Raw genomic sequence first — 20,659 nt, forward strand, 5'->3', positions numbered from 1 at the left:
ATGGTGTGGCTGAGAGGGAGAGGAGCAGGGGAAGTGTGTGGCTGTGCCAGGCAGCTCTGATGCCCCTGGGTGTGTTGATACTCTTGAGCACAGAAATCACAGGGTGGCACTCGGGAACTGCTCAACAGGAGCCAGAACACAGCGCCACCGAAAAACACGAAGATTGAAAAAATTCCTGGTGTGGAGCTGCCTTTGGTGGGCTTTCCTGCAGAAGGGGGATGGAGGAACTCAGGCCTTTCCCAAGGGTGCCCCTCACCCAGCCTGGACCCCCCCCAGCCCCCACTCTGCTCTCACCCTGCAAAGCCAGTGCCCGTTTGCCAGGATCTGTCCCCGGCACGGGATCTTTCCCTGCTCTTGCTTTTACGCAGCACTACTCCCGGCACATGCTGGGGTAGCCAAAGCTGGAGCCCGATTCCCCCCAAAATCACCACGGACATGAAAGCTGGCTCCTGCCTTGTTCTCAGGCTGCTGCAAGCTGCGCGAGGCGGACGCAGGCTGTACACCAGGTGAATGCTTCCCATATGCCTTTATTTGCAAAGTTACAGGATTTTTTTTACAGGCACGGTGCGTTGGTGTTTCAGACCGGTTCATATTTTTTTTCTGTATTACTCAATGACCGAGAGGGGTGGTGGGAGCAGGGAAAATCCCTCACAGCAACCCTTCCAGCCTCCAGGAAGGCATGAGACATCTGAGAAGAACAATCTGCTTCTTTCGAAGCCACGAAGCAAGGAATCTGGTTTATAAACAGGCTTAAAAAATAATATACATACATAAGAACAGTTCCAAGCTAAAGTACAGCGGTAAGTGGTACGTATCTATGCATATCTGTTCACACCCTTTCTCCAAAGCTGGAAAAGGGATGGTTTAAAAACTAAAAACACAGTTAAAAAAAAAAAAAAAAGAGGGATTCCATGCATTAAGTTTTAGTGTTTTGTGCAATTAAAATGGAAGAAAATAAATATAACTTAAAAAAACCCCAACCTTTTCCATGACACTAATGGAACAGAGGCAAGTCTATAAGGCACTTCCACATGGGCTATTCTAGAAAGCCTGGCAAGGAGCTAAAACAGTGCAACCATTTACAACGGCGTCAGATGAACTAAGGACATCTGTCCGGTGAGATATTCACTGTGAAAAACCTTAGGAGACTTCAGTCCTCAGGAAAGAGGCTGGATGGCCCAATGGCCAACTCCTCCCCCTTATTGCTGCCAGGAGAAGACCTCCCCCACTGAGGCTGCTGGACCTACAACGATGGCATAGGGGCTCTGGAGCACCGCTCCGGGGGAGCGAGATGAGATGGTGGGTTGGAGGACGGAGCAGGTGAGGGCTTCATGGATTCACAGCTGCACAAGCTCCTGCACCGCCGCCTGCGCTGCACACTCCTGCCCTCGACATGGGGGACCCCCCGGCTTGCCCTGGCGCTTCCCTCGATGGCTGACCTTTAGCTCACCAGCTCTGCCTCCGGCAAGCGCTTAGTTCAAATGTTCCAGGAAGTTAAAAAATAGCCTCCGCCCTAAATAGGGAACGGGGTGTTTTTGCAGGAGCGGGAGCGTAGCGGCCGTCCACACAGCCCCAGCAGGCTGGGAAGCCAGCGTCGGAGAGCAGCAGCAGTCAGCCAGCTCTGAGGGGAAAAAAAGGAAAGGCCGGGGGGTGCCCAACTTCAGCTTTGCTTTGCCAAAGACGAGCAACCCCAAGAGCTGCTCTGCTGCTGTAATCCTTTGCCTGCTGTTGATAAAAACTGCAGAGATGCTCCAGGTGGGAGGGTTGCCCGGGGCCGGGTGGGCATCGGTGGTGCTACCTCTACACACGTGCTCAGCTGCTGCTGAAAAAGACTGATCAACCCGGATGGCTACTTTAGGTCTCACAGTAGTCCCTTATAAGCTATTTTTCTCTCCCCCAACCCTGCCCAATGTATTTATTCCCCATGGGGGGCTGGAGATGCCAGCAAAGGAGGGCTGGAAGCAGCTCCCAGCAGGGTAGCTGGGTCTCTAGAGAGGATCCTGAAGTGTTGCACACCCCACCAGTGCACCCAGCGTGGGGGACGTGGGTGGGAAGCACCCAGCCATGGTAAATACCTGTGCCCAACCACATGGCCCTGCAAGCAGGAGGAAACCCCTTACCCTCCAGTGCCACCCGAAAATAACTGCGCAACCTCTACAGGATGTCTTCAAGACAAAGAAACACCCCGATCTGCCCTTCTAGCATCTCTTAAGGACTCAGCACAGCCAGTTCCCTAGGCTGAAAGGTGCTGGCAAAGACAACTAAAGGGCTCCCACCCTGTACCTTTCACTGTCTCCAGGCCTTGCTCATGCACCCTAGCTGCCAGAGGGTCCTGGGCACGGCCACTGAGTGTTTTTGAGATGAAGCTACCAATCTCAGCACAGGGAGAGGGTCCTTCCTCTGCCATCCCTCTTAAAATCAGGCTGTGCAAGCAACAAAAGCAGACAGGCAAAGCATGCACTTGCCTAGGCAACCCCCCAGCTGCTCCCGGCTGGCACGGCCACGTGCTCCCACTGACTCTGTGAAGCCAAGGTTTCAAGTTCAGCTTTTGTTCTGGCAGGTTAGCTCTCTATTTACAAGGAGAGGGAAAAAAAAACACCAACAAACCAAGGCAACCTAAAAAAAACCACAATAAAAACACATTAAATAGGGAGAGTATAGCTTTCAAATGGGAAGGGCAAGGGCTGGAAAGTGTCTTGTAGTGCAGTTCAGAAGAGTCAGTCAGGGGCAGGTTGAGGGTAGTGGCAGAGTCGGACGCGCGGCTTTAATGCAAGTCTTCGCTCTGGGACAGCTCTGTCAGGATCTGAATGAGGTTGTCCAGCCCCCAGAGGTAGCCGTCCTCTCTGTTCCCTTCCACCCAGGGCACGTTGTGCTGGAGAACTTGTCCCTCTGGCAGCGGGGTGGTTTTCCCGAAGTCGATCATCCAGACTTTGGCCTGTTCCTTCTTGTCGTGAATGAAGAGGAGGGAGCTCCCGATCACCTGCAGAGAGGAGAGACCAGTTAGTGGTGTTCCCATGGCTCATTCTCAGCAGCTCTGGGGCTTTCAGACACTTTATCTCAGGCTGCATTTGCAAGAGGTGACACTGCGGTCTTGCACAAGCGAAAGCAAGCTCTGTGTGCTGCTGGCTGTGTTTGCACATGCAAATTAGGTATTGAGACAAGCTGATTTACTCATACAAATCCCAGCTCTTGGCAGAAGGAGAGGATCAGAGAAACATGGGCATGAAAGACAGAGATGTCATTTTGGAAACTGAGTCGAGGTCCCCGTGGAAGAAATGAGATGAATCGTCTCAGCCCTCAGATGGGGATTTTTTCCAAGGCCAGTTCTTTGTGACGAGCTTGTGCTACTCACACTCAGCAGCTATGCAGATGTCACCACAGGGATAGGTACATTCCAACTACAAGTTGCTTGCAATATGCTGTCTCTTCCCTGAAACGCTGCGCAATTGCACCCAGATTCCCCCCAGAAAATCCTCACAGCGCTCTGGGGAGGCAAGTTACAGAGGTGCGTGTACATGAATTTCCTTTCCCATCTGCTTTGAAGGGGTCTCTCATGTCCTGATCAGCCTTTGGGAAAATCCTGCAGCAAGTATTGGTCTGAACAAGCCTGGGGAAAGGCCATGGGTGCATTTGGCAAGGTGAAGCACATCAAACACCTCTGACAGTGGAATTCTCAAGGCCTGTTGCAGTGGGACAAGATCCCACAAGCCTGGTGCTCACCACCCATGGAGCAGAGAGATGCTCAGCAGATGGGTACTCCCAGCTCAGACCCCAGCCCATCCCAGTTCACAGCCCCAGCCCAGCAGCAGCTCCGCTGTGGCTTCCCGGTGCTTGGGGAACACATATCGCTGTCAGGCCATTCATCATCGTGAACGATTCTGCTGAATCTGCTCCTCCAGTCAGAAGATTTTAGCAGACAGTAGTACAGAAAAGCACCAATGGGTACACTTCAGAGCTGGCCCAAATAATCATTGCTTTCCAAAGTCCGACGTGCATGAATTGGTGGATTATGAGCTCACTTGCCCTTGTATCACAAACGGGGACCTTGGTGACCAGAGCGCAACAGCTGCTAGCAGACAGGACCCAGCGTGCTGAGAGCCAGGAGTGCCCCACAAGCTGTGCCGGTACGTGGAGCACAGCTCCAGGGGCATCCTGCTGGTGTCAGCCTCCAAAACAGCAGCACTAGATGTTACTGGGGACTCCCACATCCATGCTATCAGCAGGATTTAGTTTGAGGTTTGCCTTTAGATGAGGGTTTTGAATGGGAAGCACGTACTGTTTGCAAAAGCTATTATGAATTTACATTTTTGAGGAGACTTCCTCCTCCAGTGCATTGGGAAAATGTCCAGGGTCCAGAGATATGTGTTATTTCCCAGAAATGCTTATCTTTTAGCTCTTCTTCTAAGCTCTTAAAGCCCTCTCTTGGCCAGGATGGAGTGTTTTAGCTTGAAGGAAAAGCCTTTTGCTGACGTTCTTCGCTCGCCTGTCCTGGGTCGCCGAATTTTCCTGCAGCTCCTCGGAGGAGCCCTGCCCAGCAAGGGCCCCACAGAGGGACACGCCGAGCTTGGCAGACCTGCAGCTGCACTTGGTCTCGAAGTGGGATGGAAAGTCAAAGCTGCTGCTTTTTAATTTTTAAGGAGTGGAAACTCCTTTCAAAAACTCCTTGAAAGGCTGCTTTGTTTCTGTGTTTTCAAACAAAACCCTGGCACTTGGTTTCAGGGAGCATTTTGTTTCCCACATTGAACTGACCTGAAACCGTCGGTTTCAGCATTTCCCTTCCAACCGCCTTACAGGCGCTGCCATCGGGAGGCACGGCCCCCTCTGCCTCCGGCTCCTGGCAGGACCCCCCATGTGCAGCGGGGGCTGGAGTGGCTCACGTGGCTCTGGCTGAGGGACAGTGGGCTCTTGGAGCTGGGGCTCCTGCTCCCTCTGAGCCGAGGGTTCCTACGAGGCTCTTTTGCCCACAGACAACAAATGCCAATACACGTGCTCTCATGTTTTGTTAGGTAGATGCAATAGCAAACACTCTTTGCCAACGCTAAATCAATAAAATGATTTCATTAAATCCTGGAGCGTTCCAATTCCTGTTGAAACAGCTGAAAAATGTAGCGTTTCCTCTTTGTTTTCCCACCAGAACTGAATTTTCACTGTAGAAAATGTTGATTTCATGGACACTCATTTCTGGAGCGAAGTCCTTCCAAGGGAAGAGTCCTCACTGTGGTGCCCCAACCAGCTCAGCAAAGGCGGTTTTGGGATATCTGTAATTCATGGCTACATTGAAGCCTTGTTTGATCACAGGGAGCAACTGGCAGCCAAATGATACCCCATGTGCATTCAGACAGGCGTTTCTCTCCAGAAACCCACACTGTGCTGGTACACTAGGGATCTTCCCCAGTCATATAAACCCCTAAGCAGACTGAATTCCTCCTAGATCACTTTTAATCTGTATGAACATTGGTTTTCAGTATATTTGAGCCCATGTCAGACGCATGAACATTACTTCAGTCATCAGCTGTATTTCCACGAGTATTTGATAAACAGGGGTATAAAAATGTGAAAATAAACTCAAAATTGTAGAAATGTACAGCCTCTGACTTTGACTTCTCTTCTTTCTTTGGACAAGCTCAGATTAAAATGTTTGCATTTCCTTGCAGATTTATCTAAACACGAGTATTACCTCATGGCACTTGAAGAACGGGGATGTCTCCAGGGTTGCACGGATACCCTTCAACCGGTTAAGGTAACTGTTCTGGAATTACAAAAAAGACAAACAAACCCAAGCCGTCAGTGCTGCGGGGGGCGGGCAGGGAGGTCACCCCTCCCAGCACTGCATCCATGACACCATGTTTGTGTGGAGAGATGCTGAGGGTGTCCCTCGGCCACCCTGCTCTCAGCATCCTCCCACAGACATGTCCCTGGGAGAGTGTCCCCTCTTTTGGGATTCACTTATCCTTTTGGCCTCTACAGCATCCTGTGAGTTCCTGTGGCTTCCAAAACTCAGTAAGAACATTTGCTTTTGCTGAAGCAGTGCTTTCTACAGACTTTCCCCACCGCATCCGTGGTGCTCCCATGGAGGGAACAGCTAATTCAGCGGCTGCTGCTGGGCACGTGCAGCCAAGCTGCTTTTTTCTCTCACCCGCACTCTTTCTAATAGGTCAACTCTTCATCTCGTCACTTAGTTAAGCATTGTGAGACACTCCTGTAACTCTGTACCACCACTTCTGCAAAGTCGGTACCGTAGGTGGAAGGGCTTTCACACTAGTCAGCATGCAGGTCAAGACCGACGCGCCAGTTCGAGCATCCCTGCAAACTGCTGGAAGGCACTAAAGGTTCTCAGGGGCCCCTTTGGTAATCTGCACAGGAGCACACACAGCAGGTATCTAGCCGCTACAACACACCTAAATTTTCACACTTTGACTGTGTGGGGAGATGAGGGGGGGGTCACTGTATTGCAATGGTTTGGCCAAGAAGCCCTGTCCAGAGCCAGGGCATGATGGTGTGAGTGTGCTCAAAGATCTTTGGGGATAAAATGCAGCCAGGCGACTTCACTTTCAGATCCAGGAGTAATGCCTGGGCAACTCTTGTCCAAGCGAGCATGGCTGGTTTAACGGAGACAGTGCCAAGGGCCACTCCAGCTGGAGCCCTGCGTTTGTAGGCTTCATGGAGTGAAGCTTAAAGCCGGACAATGGGAGCGTTTTTTCAAATAGGATATTTGACACAGCTGGTGTAAATTGTTTACAGCTACATCTCTTATTCTCCTGGCAACACAGAGAAACTTGGGAAATGCCAGCTGTGGCTTGCCCATGCGAAGGGTGCCTGGTGCAGGCAGGGGGATGCCCTGGCCACCCTTCCTGCGAGACTGAGCGCAGGGCAGCCCGCTCTGCCAGGACGGGAGCCCCCCACATTGCATACTGTGGGAAAGAGCAGCTCAGACGCTGCTGTCAGCCCCAGGGACGAGGGGGCAGAACATGGCTATGCCTCTGCAGTGGGTTTTGGGGCCAACCCCTGAGCATCCTCATCAGACGTGGACCTGGCTCAAGCAGTGCTGCTGCAACAACCATGTCCTCTCCCAGCCCTCCACTGCTCTCCCCTTACCCCTGCGCCAGGACGAAGCTTCTCTTTGCCATTTTTAATGCTTTTTAAAGAGAGATTGCTCACGCTGCAGCCCCTCAAGAGCAGGGAGCCCCCCCAGCATCCCCCACTCACCAGAACGTTGCGGTTTCCTCTGGTGAACTCCCTGAAGGCCTCCATGACTTGTTCCTTTGTCCGTGTCTTCTTGAAGTCCCGGTTCACAGTGCCGTCCTCTTTCTTGAAAAGAAGGGAGAGCAGTGAGTGGGATGGGGAGGGAGGGAGCCAGGGCAGGACCGGTGTTTCAGCAGCCACGCATGCCCCTGAGTAGGATGCGACCAGCCTTTTTGGCAGCTAAAGGACTCGTCTATGGAGGAGGGGTGAGCAGGGGCAGCAGCTCTCTGCCTTGCACATCCCAAATCATCCCACAGCTCTGCTGCATTGCCCCCCAGTGCAAATGGCAAGTCTCCACCATCACATGCTCGCCAAGGTCACTGGCAAGCTACCTGTCATGGACCTGGTGTTCGCTGTCAAGAGGCTGGAGACGACCCATTTCTGGCCACACTGTGCCCAAACGGCCTCCTATCGCTGCTGGGGCTGAGCACAGGCTGCACCCCTGCCTGGGTGGCACACTTGACCATAGCAGGACAAAACTGAGTGTAGATGGAGACAGCATCTCAGGAACACACAAAAAAACCCTCTCCATGAGCCACTGCAGCAAGGAGATGAAGGCAAGGAGCAAGCCCCACAGCTGTCTTGCCTCACTAGTCCTTTTGCTAGCCCTTGGACAGCAAACCCCCAAAGGCAGCAGCCTGGCACCGAGATGCAGGGAGCAGCCTTGTGCTCTCCTCCACCTCTTCCCAGAGGCACATCTGTACTTGGCTTGCCACTGGGATGCCACAGCTTGGCCATCTGCAGGGACAGCATGCAGCCCTGACCCAGAGGCTCCTAGCTGAACCTCTGGCAGTTTTGTAGGTCGCTCCCCATTTCCCTGGTCCTGCTGGGGCTCTGATTTTCGGATCAGCATGTCCATTGTCTGGAGCGGCTGCAGGCTGGGCAGGCAGAGCTCGCTTCCTGGATACAGGGGCTATTTTAAACCACATGTGCTCCTGCTCACAGCTCCGCTTGCAGAGCTTCATCCTGCTGCTCCAGACAGCTCATTTGCACACAACAAAGCAATAGGATAGAGGCCATAAAGACATCCTGTGGGCTGGAGAAGATGAAGTAAGGATGAAGCAGCAGCGCAAAAGTGGAGGAAAGAAGACAGCACAATGAAATCACCTGCCCCAGAGATTTATGTGCCCTGGCGGGACTTTAGGACCCATCCAGGGAAGTGTCCTGGGATGGGGCCATGTGCATCCCCCTGGACAGAGGGCTGGCTGTGGGCATGGTGGCCAGATCAGCTTGGGGGAAGGCCGAGCGCTTAGACTACAGAGAGCTGGGCAAGGTGAGCCCAGCATCCAACCCACAGCTGAGGTACAGTTTAGGACGAATCACACAGTGCGCTTCCAAGTTCCAGCTTGTGTTTTGTGCAAGTGTTAACAAAGGCAATAACAAAAGCAATGTGTGAAAGGTCTTAGTCTCCAGGAAAATCTTTGTTTGCACAGGGTTCAACCAATGCACCCAGCTTCAAACCACCCTGGACCCAGCCTGAGCACCGACCGTGCTGCCACAGGATGCAAGAGGAAGGCTAACAGCTGGCAGAGCACGTGTTGGTAGGGGCGAGGGACCACCTTCTCGCTGGAGACCTCCCTGCCGTAGCAGCCGTCCTGCCGGTGGACCCAGCAGAGCCAGGCTCTCTGCTTGTGGCTGTGTCTCACGAGGCAGCAGGCTGCAGCAGCGCAGGCAGGAGGCCTTACTGAGGATGCTCTGGTGGCATACGCGCGATGTATAGGGGAAGAGCATTACGCTGCTATACATCTTGTCACGTGAGCCCTGACGCGGTAGTTCAGAATTCAACCCACCCTCTCCCCGGGGGATGATAGATATCAATTTGGAGAAGTGCCACAGCACTGATTCCACATGTAAAGAGCACAACTTTCCACAAAGCATCCAAGAAAGGAGATGGACTTCTAAGTGCTCCTAAAAATAAATGAAAATCACAGATGGCCTTTCAGATAAGGCAATCTAGGCTTCAGGAAAGCCAAGCAGCCTACCCGCAGCGCTGCTCCCACCGTTACCCGCCTCCCGCTGTTTCCTTGCCCAGCCAGACGTTGCTGCCGTGGGGCTGACAACTGCCATGACATTTACAGGTGTCTGAGCCCCGAGGGGGCTGGCTTCCACACAGCAGAAATGTGAGGGGGGCTGATAAGGCATATCGCAACCTCCGCCCCACCAGCCATTCCAGTTTGCACTGGCGTCACTGGGGCAGGGTTCAGGTCAGCCAGCTCTCCCTCCAGCACTGTGTCCGGCCTCGGATGGGGCTCACCAGCTGCCCATCTCGGGAAAGTCAGGTGAGGGTTTTTAGGGCTGGTTCTGGGACCCTGGAATACCGTCCCACCATGGTCTTGCTGCAGGCAATGGGGAGTGACCCAGACCAGAGCAGGAGCTCTGGGGCGACACTTCTTGCAATGAGCTCTAGTAAGCCTCAACTGGGTCACCAGGGATTACCTGTATTACTTTCAGCGTGCCAGTTTTATTAATAGCTACTTTTCTAACAGTTTCAAGCTACTGCAGAAAGTTAGATGAGTGTCATTACCTCCTTTTGCAGGGGAATATTTCCATTTTAAAGAGGAAGAACCAGATGCTCAAGGCCACCTGGGAAAGCGAGAGCTCAGCCAGGAAAGGGTCCCCATCCTCACTGGCAACCCTGAGCGGCCTGTTTGCCTCAGCTGCCCACGCCGCCCCAGAGGCTGGTGCTGCTCCTCTCCTTCCCTGTGCCCCCTTCCAGCCCACCCACCCCGGGCCAAATCCTGCCCTTCCCCCACGTGGCAAGGTGCTGTCCTGTATCAGCCTCTGGCCACGAGCGAGGGGCAGAGCAGATTCACCCCTGCTCTTTCCAGGGAAGCATCCGCAGCAGGAAAGAAAGCATGGGGAGATTTGTCATTAAATAATATTTTCCTGAAATTTCCTCCGAGGACTCAGTAGCAGCTCAGGGCACCGAAGGTGCTTTCCCTAATGTGGAGGCTCAACCCCAGAAATAGGGCAAATACAGGGATACGGCACAGCACGACCAGTTCTTCAGCCCTACTAGGAAAAAAGCCAGGTGGGAACCAGCGTGAACTGTTAATGCTTTAGCTTAGGGAAAAATAATCCAGAAGCTGAGGGATTTAAGGAGAATTACAGTAATTAGAGCCTTGATCAAATTAGTCAGCCCCTAGCAGCAGCAGCATAATTACTCCTGGAGGCCAGCACTTCTCAACATTTTTCAGTTAAAGGGCTGCCTCACTTCTTTGAAAAAATCCACTGCTCGCATCACACAGCAGTTTGCTCCTGGCTGGCTAAAACAGGTGCCACTCTCACCACTCCTTTACAGATTTCATTTCCCTCCACAGTGTTTTCTGGCCTGTGTGGGAATACGATTTGGACTGGTTTTTTTTGGTTTTGGGTTTTTTTTTTGTTTGGGGTTTTTTTTTATTTATTTATTTTTCATTTTAAGTGGGTCACATACGACCTGCTTTTGCCATAAAGCCCCCTAAACATCCGCAGATCACAGGCTGAGAAGCACCGCTGGAGGCCAAGGATATATCATGTTGGACTATAAATAGAAAAACATTCCTGATTATAGCAAGAAAGCAGGGAGAAGAAACAGCACATGGGAGCTTTGGTCCCAACTGGCCCACTCCTTTTTTTATATAGCCTCAGTTTTATAATAAGCACCAGCAAAATAGCAGTAATGGGAATGCAAAACAGCAGCAATGGGAACTAGGCAAAGGGTTGTCCCGAGCCGGAGCAGCTCACAGCGTGCGTGTGGCACCCAGGGCAGCAAAGGGTCTTTGGGAGAGCTGGGGAGACCAGGGAAGAGCTGCATGAGCAGGCAAGTGTCCTGACCCAGTGCAGGCACCACAAAAAGCTGTTGCAGGGCAGCATGACCCACAGCATCCCAGGCAGGGGCATGGGATGGGCAGGGGTGCCTCGCGTTGCCTGCCAGAAAACCCTTGAAGGGGTTCAACCTAAGGGCTGCTCCTTGGGTTTCTGAGAGTCGAGTTAGAGATAAATGCACTGTCCTCTTCTGGCCATGAAACAGCTGAACGAAGAAGGTACCCTCCCCCCTGTGTGCAACACGCTCTGCTGGGCTTCACCCCACACACTTTGTCCCTTCCCACCAGCGATCTGGTATGTGGGTAATCAGAAGCAGCAGCTCTGAGCGACCCACTCGTGCTGATCACCTTTTAAAGCCATGGTCTAACATCTGCATTTGTTTGCCGTTTGACTGGTGAGGTGAAGGGGAACACTACCAGGAAAGTCTACAAAGTCTGGTGCAAAGGCTTTTTCAGGGAATGGCTTCATTTGTTTTAATTGTATCATTTTGACACTGCTACCTCCAGTCAGCAGAGGTGCAGAAGTTTAAGGCCGGAGACTGAAATGGGCATTCGGGGAGAATCCCACCCAACTCAGGAGAAAAAACATCTGTGATCAAAAGAAAGAAACTCCTCCAACCAAGAGACATGTAGAAATCAAGTCATCATTTCCACTAAGAGCAAGTGGCTGCCCTGAGCTACCGCATGGCCCCCCAGCACTGCCCCACACCTGAATTCCTGCGGGAACAACTTGGCTGAGCTCCCCTCGGCTGCCAAGCCAACACCATGTCCAGGCATGTGATGAAATCCTTAGCTCAAGCGTGATATTATGTTTAATTCATGTTGACTGGCTATCAAAAAGCATATGCCATTGCTAATGTTCACAGACCTAACTCTGTTCAAGTGCCATGCTGGACATCTCCCTCGCCACAAAGCCTGCTTGCCAGGAAAAAAGCTCCTGGGCTGGCTGATCTCATGGGGACACAAAAGCATCCCAGCAGGTATCTCCAAAAACACGAGCAGTGCTGGAAGCAAGTGCAGTCAGCAGGTTACAGGCACGCAAGTGCCGGCAGAAAGTGCTGCTGCTTGTGGCTGCCCCATTTCATAGGGCTCCGTTGCTGATTTTTTCCAGGCAGGGATATAAATACAGCCTCCTTACCAACTGTGGCTAAACTCACAGCTCCAACCACGGATCGGCACACGTTCAAGCTGGAATTTGGATTAATGGCTCAGCCTAGCCGCACAGCAGTTATCAAAAGCAAGCAACTAATTTGAGTCTTCAAGCTGGAGGATGGCGCTGTGCAGTCAGGGAAATCAACCAAGTGGCTGATTTAATGAGATTATAGCTAAAACTGTCCTCTTGCACTGATGCCCTGAGCTCAGCTGTGCTCTCAGAAGAGCGGTGCTGCTGTGGGCCAGCTCCCTGATGAGGGTGGTTCAGCTGCAGGGACTGGTGATGCCCTGATGTGGCACGGTCTTGCCACCAGCCTGCTGTGTGCGTACCTCTGTGAGTGAGTCTGATTACCAAATGCTCCCAGCAGCTGTTCCCCCTGCTCTGCACACCTGGAGCAGCCTCACCTTTATCCCCTCGATCCTGAAGCCCAGTGTGGCTGTGGAGCTGATCGTCTCCCTCCACTGCATGTAGCGGGGCTTGGTTACTGCCCGCAGCACGTTCTCCTCCTCAGTGGGGGCATCAGGGTCCACCTCAATCATCTTCTGGTACATGTCCTTCCTCAGGCTCGGCTTCTTTCGGGCTTTTATCAGCTCCTCCTCCAAGTATGTCCTGCAGGGAGTGAGGGAGGGAATGTTAGCAGGGCTGTAGGGCTACCACACCAGGTGCTGCATGTCCACAGACAGCCCTGGCCACAGAAATCAGCTCTATCCAAGACAGCTGATCCCTATGGAGCAGGGCAGCATAGGAAATAATAGAGCAAACCGCACTGCAGGTGAATTGATCCTGATTCCATTAGCACCTGATGTCTTTTCAGTTCATCAAGGAACCACAACCAGTTTGGCAGTAACAAGGGAGATTATTTCTCACAGGTGCCTCCTACGGCCACTCCTTGGTCCTGGGGGTCTGTCCCCCAGCACCCGGCAAAGCTGAGCAGTGACTTAGTGGCTCTTGCAAGCTGAAGATGGCTTTCCAGATGTGCCCAGGAAACTGCCCGCATGCTCTGGGGTCCGGCTGAGCTGAAGGCAAGAGGGAGGCTGCTGCCTCTGAGCCCTCGGTGTTAGCTGCTGCTCCCTCCGAGGTTTGGCCAACGTGGGTGGCTGCTGCCAAAGCTGCTCCTGTGCCTCTCCTACGCTTTCCCATCGCCTCACCCTGTGCACCACGAGGGCTGTGCCTCACCAGCTGCTGAACAGGGGTGTTTTACACAGGGCTGTTTCTCTGCTGCTGGTTTTGCTTTATATAGGTCTGCTTTAATCTAGCAAAAGCTTCCTGTACAGGATGGAGCAGAGGAAGGGATGCAGCCTTGACCAGGTGTTTACCATCCCCCCAGGACCACAAGGTGCGGCCAGAATGAAGAAGGGAGGATGGAAGGTACAGAGGAGTGTGTAAAGACCTTAGTTTTATGCATCCTTCAGGGGAGCACCACTCTCTGCCAGAGCACACCGATGGAGAACTTCTGCACTCTGGCATGCAGAAAACAATCATCCACAAAGTATACTTCCTGCAGCAGTGATAAGCCACTACATAACTCCTCTTGTGGCTCCCAAACCTGCTGCAGCTCAACCTGGCAAGTGCTCAGGCTCTCTCTAAACAACTTACCAGGCTGGGTGAGATGTCCCAGTGAAACGACACAGGAATGACCCTATCGACCACCTCCTTCCCCCCAAACCCAAACTGCTCTACACCTCCCAGTAGCCATGCCTAGCTCTGCAGAGGTGCCGTGTCCCTTGTGCCAAAATCCCAGCACTGTGCATGTGGCTCACCTCCAGAACCAAGCACAACGCACAAGGAGCATGCTAGGCAGACTATGTGGGATGGTGTTCCTGTGTTTCCCACAGGCTTAGCAAGGCAAACCGGTGTCTTTTCTCAGAGCAGGCATATGATCACTGAGCAGACATCCCCAGGGCATCAGCCCCTTTGAAAAACACTGCAGATAAAAGCAATGACAGGCTTGAGGTGAGATCACCAAACCCGTGATTTTGGGGCAGACGGAATAAAATAGCAAAATAAAGCAGCGGTGTGCTCAGAAGTGCTGCTCACACCGCTCAGAAAGCTACATTTCCTTTTGATGAGAATGACAGATCATCTATGTCTGTGGTTTGGTCCCCCTGCGTTGCTCCAGGCTTGAACCATCATCACCAGGGCTTAAGAAAGACAGCTCTGTTTAGGGATGACTGGGGGAGGCTGCCGCATCCCAAAGCTAGGTTGCCATGAAAAAACCAAACCTGTATCTGCCTGGCGGCAAGCTGCTGGCTCAGAGGTCAGGTTTAATAGTCCTGAGGTTTAGTTTATTTGCCAGAGCCTCTCCTTCCTGGCCACTGGAATGGCCCACTCCCCAGCATCAGCCCAAATCACCTTCCCTCACCAGCTCCTCCCACAGCACCATCTTATTTAATGATGATGATACCCAGCACATTTGCCCCCTTGCCTGCTCTGCCTGTCTTAACTCCAAAAACTCAAGTTGCACAAATCACCAGACCTGTGATTTTTGCGCAGGAGGCTTTCCTCCTCCCAGAGACAGCTGCAGGAGCACCCAGACAGCGTGACCAGCAAGTTTTCTTCTGGTGGCTGTCATATATGGGTCCAGAATGGGTCCTGTCTCCTTCCCGCAGCAGCATAGTGTGTGCCAGCCGGGGCCACGTGGCTGCGCTGGGGCCCCCTGCCCTTCTCTCCACCCCTCCGGTGGAAAGTATTCCTCGCCTCTTCCCTGCCGACAGCCCAACCCGCCAGTTCGAGTTTCACATCGGGAGTTCAGGAGGGGAAAAAAAGAGATTCCTTCCTCCCACAGAAACCATCAGCTTTTCCAGCAGCGCAAGCGTCTCCACTGCGTCTGGGCTGCGCCTTAGCCAGCGAGGGGGGTCTCAACCTGCCCCGCTGCCAGCCTGCAGCAGACCCAGGGCCAAGCAGTGGCCTGAGGCCGCTCCAAAACTGGCAGATGCCTACAGTCACCAGCCCTGCTCACGTTTGCTCTGGGATGCCCTTGTCATCTGTGGCATCACTAGCTCAAAACCTGCTGCTGGCCAAGTGGCTGCAGCCGGGGATCTTGGCGTATCTGTAGATGGTTCTCAAGGAGGATATGGGTAGTGTTGCTCATCTGTTAGGAAATGTTTCAAGAACTTTACGTGAGAGGCACTAAACCACTTAGCACACACATTTTATCTCTGAAGTGTGCACAAGAGCAAAGCGTGAGCACAGGGCAAGTTTCTCGGTCACCAAAGCTGTGCTATTCAAGTGTCTTGATTTCTCTCCCCTGGCGCGCTGGGCAGGATCTCCCACGTTTTGCTCCCTACCCCTTGGCTCTGTACTCCTACCACAGGCAGGGGCGGGTTGCCATCCTCCTAAAAGCTACTGCGCTGTTCTGGTGTACCCAAACCCAAACAGAGTGCTGTCCCCTCCGCTGCACCAAACCACTTTCCCAGCACTCAGAACAGTTAACAAACAGAGAGGGGAAGAGCCTGGTGTGTCCTTCCCATACCTGGGCTCCCCCACGGCTTGCTCCTCACGCTGTTGGCTTAGCTGTTCCTGAAGACAGGTGAGTCTGGTGTTCCTCCTTGCATGTTTCAGAGGGTTTTACCCAGGAGATGCCTTTGCTTTGAGTATCCCGTCTTAAAAACTCAAACAATGCCCCCAAGGCCACTCACCTGACCCCCATCTTGCAGTCCATAACGCAGGGGGAGTCAAACTCAGCCAGCAGATCTTCCATCTGGTTGTATCGCTCCCCGTCCTTCACAACATCGCCATGGTAGGCAGGAACATAGGGCTTCAGGACATCATTCATAAGGCGGTCGAGGCAGCGCTGCTCTGATTCACAGTGCTTCTTCAGTATCCTGCCGTTGGCCGCTGCCTTGAAACTACCTGAGGGTGACAAGGGACAATGTGACACTTGCTTTGGACAGGGGATGATGCTGTGCCTTCCCCAAACAAGAACCTTGGAAGCATTTCCATTTACACCTATACCCAAGAGAGTCCCCACAGGCTGGGACTTATTGCCCAGACTACCAGATTCACACGTAGTGTCAGAGGTTTATGGCAGGCAATGTCACACCTTAAACGTGGCAGAGACCTGCCCTGCAGCACCCAACACGTTTGCTTCACAGCCTCTGCGTGCTTCATGGTAGGTTCACACTTTTGTCTCTAGGCTCATGCATGGGGCATCTTTGAGCTGGGCAGCATCACCTGCTTTGCTGTGGATCAGCAAGAAGCAAGAAGGCATGGGTCTCACACAAAGGACTCGGCTTTCTGCTGCTCGAGAAAAAAGCAGCAGCAATACCTGCTGGTCCTGGGAGACTGAAAGCACAGAGCACTGCACCTTCACAGCATCCTCCCTAGCATTTAGGTAAGTTACTCTCCTGGGCTAGAGATGTGGGAGCTGAAATCTGTGACATACATGCAGCAGTCAGAAGCAATCGTGGCCAACAAAGCCCATTAATGTGAGATAACGAAGAGCCTTTCAACCGCTCTGCCCCTCCCCATGCTCTGTACCTGCATGTCCTGCTAGCTGGATCCAAGGGTACTTCTTCTTGAAAGACATCACAAATGGGGACCAGTGCACCATATTCTTGATCTTCCGCCATGACTTGCTCTAAGGGAAAAAAAAAATCATGAAGGTGAATGCAGTGTTTTAAGCTGTTACTGTCCATAAAGCCACTTCAGGCAGCACACAGCTGTTTTGGACAGGGGACGAGGCACCGGAGCCAGCAGAGGATGGAAGCGAACAGAGAATCTGCTCCTTTCCCATTGCCCTGTGCCAAGCTGGAGCCGCTGGACCTCAACTCTACATTCAAAAATCACAAGCAACTTCCCTAAAGTGGATGGCCTCACAGTGTTGTTCCAGTTGGTTCCTTCTGCTGCAGAGAGCCCAGCCATCCGCATCGCCTTGCTCTGCTCCCTGCATCCCTCTGCAGAAGCAGCAGGAACATTAACCCATCCCTGGGTACTGCACTGCACCACAGCAGATGGAGCGGGGCCGGGAGCCCAGGATTTCTACCTGGCCACAAAACTCAACTCCAGCTCCCACAGGGAACAAGAGAGGCTCGCAAAGCGCACATTGGCTCGCCGCCTGGCTTTTGTTCCCATTGAAGGGTAGCTGCTTTGTCCATTAAGCTGGCAACCCACGTGCGGCTGATCCGCCTGCTTTGGCCCATCCATAACTACATTTCAGAGAACAATTCCCTTCTGACATGTTGTGTTTCTCACCAGACAGATTGCGCAAAACTATTTACACGACTGTAATGAGGGCTGCATCGGACATATGAAAGCCTTGTTCGAAGGCTCTTTCCTGAGAGAGTTTTCCCCTAGATTGTTCTGGGGGAACATGCCGCTAGTAAAAGGCAGAGGACAACCTCTTATCTCAGCCCCAGAAGGCAACGGTGCAAACTAATCAGGCAAACAATATACAACAGCGACAATGGAAAAATGCCTTCTTGCAGGAGCTGGGACAAACAGACAGTGTAGTCCTGGCTGCTCTGAGCTACTGGGTTCAGCTGCAGGCCCACAGATAAATTATCCTCATTTGCTCCGTTCTAAAGGCACAGGAGGGAGCCTTCCAGAAAGCCCAAGTAATCTCTTCCTCGTGCTTGGAGAACCGGCCCCTGTTTCAGTAATGCTTTGCAGACAGGCGGGGAAGAGCCAGCGGCCCCGACTTGCAGTTTGGATGCTTGTCGGGGGTGAACTCACGGCACAGGAATCCGTGCTGGGAACTGCTGACATGTTTAAATGGCAAGGAAGAAGCCAGACAAAGATGTTAGTGTCTAAAGCACGGAAATTACATCAAGTTACCCCTGTGCCACACACCAGCCTCGCTGGGGAGCGGGGACACATCGCATGGAGATGCAGGGGCTGCCCACGTGTTGCCCACCGTGGGTGGGAAGGGGAAGGAGAAAGGTCCTTCCCCACCTGTCGTTCCGAAGAGCAGCAGGGTGGCCCTTCCCTGGATGACTGCCCATGGCCGGCAGTGTCCTGGCGTGCCCTGGCACTGGTACAGCAGCGCAGGAGTTTGGCAAGCAGCTGCCCAAGCACGGGGTGACACCGGGCATCCCCTTCGCCCAGGCTCCTCTGTGCCATGGGTTTGCTCTGCCGCTCGGCTTGCTTGCTTTGGCAGGGGGGTCGGGCAGTTCCCTACCTGACATGAGGATGAATGTTTTTATTTCCAAACAGAGTGCCAGAACTTGTGTGCTTTAGCTGTTCTTTGTTCTCCTTTTGGCAGAGAGCAGGAGGGAAGAGGGGGGGTGGGTGTCCCCTCCTTTTGTTTTTAAAATAGTAACATCCAAGTCCTAGCTGATGTCATGAAAAAAAGGGGGAAGAAAAAGTCTCCGAGGGAGTTTGGACTCCAGATGAGTGTGACCCACGTCCTCTAAAGCAAGTAGGAGAAGTCCTCCCCCCACTTACGGCACAGCATCATAAGTCACTCAGTCCCAGGAAACACGCCAAGGCAACGCGCCTTCCCAAGCCAAGATTTTGTTTTTCGGTGGTTAGAGCTTTATGGCTAAAACCTTGAGGTACTTCAAAGCACAGGCAGAATGAAGGCAAGCGGCCCCCAAAGCAGGGCAAGCCACCCCGGCTTCCCCCTGCTCTGGCACTGCCCCCGGCGCAGGGTAACGGCCCTGAGTCTTCCAGAGACACGAAACACCACAGCAAGCCTTCTGCTGAGCTGCACAAGACAGAAAGCTGGTCACTGAGCACACCTGCACGAGGAACAGGCAGCACGTCCCCATCCCCTTAGGGAAACTCTTTCATCCAGGCACCACCTGGGTTCAGGCACACCTTTGGCCAGGCATTGCCAACCCACATTTTAAGGACATGTTTTAAGGACTTGTTTAATGGAGAGGTTTTAGGCGGCTTCATCCATCTCAAGTCACCCTCAACGTACTGGAAATAGCGAGGCAAGTTGCTGCCACCACAGGGATCACCAGCAATTCTGTTTCATGCAGCCCCTTCCCCACCAGCTTCATGGGGGCGCTTGCAGGAGAGAGGAGAGACCATCCCATCTGCAGTTCCTTCAGGAGTTGTTGGATTTTTGTTTTATGCCTGAGCCCCTCCCATCGTTAGGAGGAAAAGTTTGCTGCATCGAAAGGGAGCTCTCCCATGCCCTCAGCCCATCGGGTGTTACTGCCCAGCTCATTTTGCAGAGCAGCCTGCTGGAACCAACTTTTTGGGTGGTGTACCTATCTATACAAAGTACCCTGTTGCTCTGTTGTGGGAGTGCTCAAAAGGCGGTGAGTTTTGCAAGGGGCAGCTCCCCTAGTAAACCAGGAGCTGCAAGACTTCACCTGCCGGCTCTCTGGGGCTGCCAACCTGCTGCAGAGGAGAGAGAGAGGCTGGAGCATGGAGGAGCAACACTGGTCGATGCCCCCAGCGATCCTGCCACCCCCGTTGCCTGAAGATAAAATTCTCCCCAGGAAAGGAATTGCTCCAAAAGGTCATCCTTTGTACTTTTCCCTACAGCTTCAAGAGAGATGTTACGTGGCTGTGACCCATCGGTAGGGTCCTTCACAGCCACTGGGGATGGCTGAGAGCTTCCAGCAAGAGAGCTGCATTTATTCAAACACCAGCATGCGTTCAGACATTTCAAAGCTGACGGCTTGGCATCCCAGTTGTGCCAACCCCTGTGTCGGGCTTCTGCAGCTGGCCACGGAAAACAAGAGCCACGAGGCTGACACCACTCCAGTCTGACTCCCCGGCCACGCGCAGGGAATAGCCCCTCTGCACTTGGCTGGCTGCTGCCTCCCGCCCTGCCCGGCACTAGGAATATCAAAGGGAGTATTACAGCTATTTACAGGAAAGAAATCTTTAACCCAGCCTGTCAGGAACCGTAAGGGCATTGCCTCCAGGCTCCTCTGAAACTTTGGCTTTGTATTTTAAGAAGTTATTTAGTCCAGGAGCACAGGCACAGCTGTAAAGCACATGGAAGAGTTACCTGCAACTGCTCCCCAGCCTCAGACTAAAGGATTTTTCACCATACTGGAAAAAATAGCTTTTCAGGTGGCGTTACCAAGTGATGCTGGTGAAGGGCAGATACGTGCTCTTCTCATTTGCCTGCAAGGAAGTGAGCACGCAGATTGTCACGATGAAAGCTGAGCATGCTTTCAACTTTTTTGCATGATCAAAGCCAGTGCCTGCTTGTGGCACCCTGGCACCCTGCTCTCCCCCACAACCCAGCTCTGTGGTTGCTTTCCCCCCCAGAAAACTCACGAAGCCGTGCTGACCCACTGTGCCCTTGCACGCACAGCAACAGCACGTAGCCTGAATAAGCAGGGAATACACATGAGGTGCCTGATGCAACTCAACACTTTTGATTTAAAACCTGTTTCAGCATCAGCAAATGCCAACTGATTAGCTGTTAGGTAGCAAAATATTTAGCAACTCTGAAAATATATTTAGTGAGGAGCAGCACTGTTTTCTCTAATTGTGGGTCACTTGGAAATGAAGCTGAGCAACTGTCAGAACCAGCTCTAAAAATGAA

The 20,659-nt window shown here is 52.7% G+C and overlaps 1 protein-coding gene across 1 annotated transcript in view; it reads right to left on the reverse strand.

The window, feature by feature from the left end:
* Positions 1–507: 507 nt before the first annotated feature.
* Positions 508–20,659, reverse strand: part of ITPKB (inositol-trisphosphate 3-kinase B) — a 70,285-nt gene continuing 50,133 nt past the window's right edge. The window contains exons 3-8 of the mRNA XM_055725523.1: positions 16,681–16,780; positions 15,840–16,053; positions 12,606–12,810; positions 7,207–7,308; positions 5,678–5,749; positions 508–2,980 (exon numbers count right to left, since the gene is read on the reverse strand). Coding sequence (XP_055581498.1) covers positions 2,765–2,980; positions 5,678–5,749; positions 7,207–7,308; positions 12,606–12,810; positions 15,840–16,053; positions 16,681–16,780 — 909 coding nt within the window. The 3' untranslated portion in view covers positions 508–2,764. The remainder of the gene's footprint in view (positions 2,981–5,677; positions 5,750–7,206; positions 7,309–12,605; positions 12,811–15,839; positions 16,054–16,680; positions 16,781–20,659) is intronic.

Source organism: Falco cherrug, chromosome 13, assembly GCF_023634085.1.
Source record: "Falco cherrug isolate bFalChe1 chromosome 13, bFalChe1.pri, whole genome shotgun sequence".
Taxonomy (NCBI): Eukaryota; Metazoa; Chordata; class Aves; order Falconiformes; family Falconidae; genus Falco; species Falco cherrug.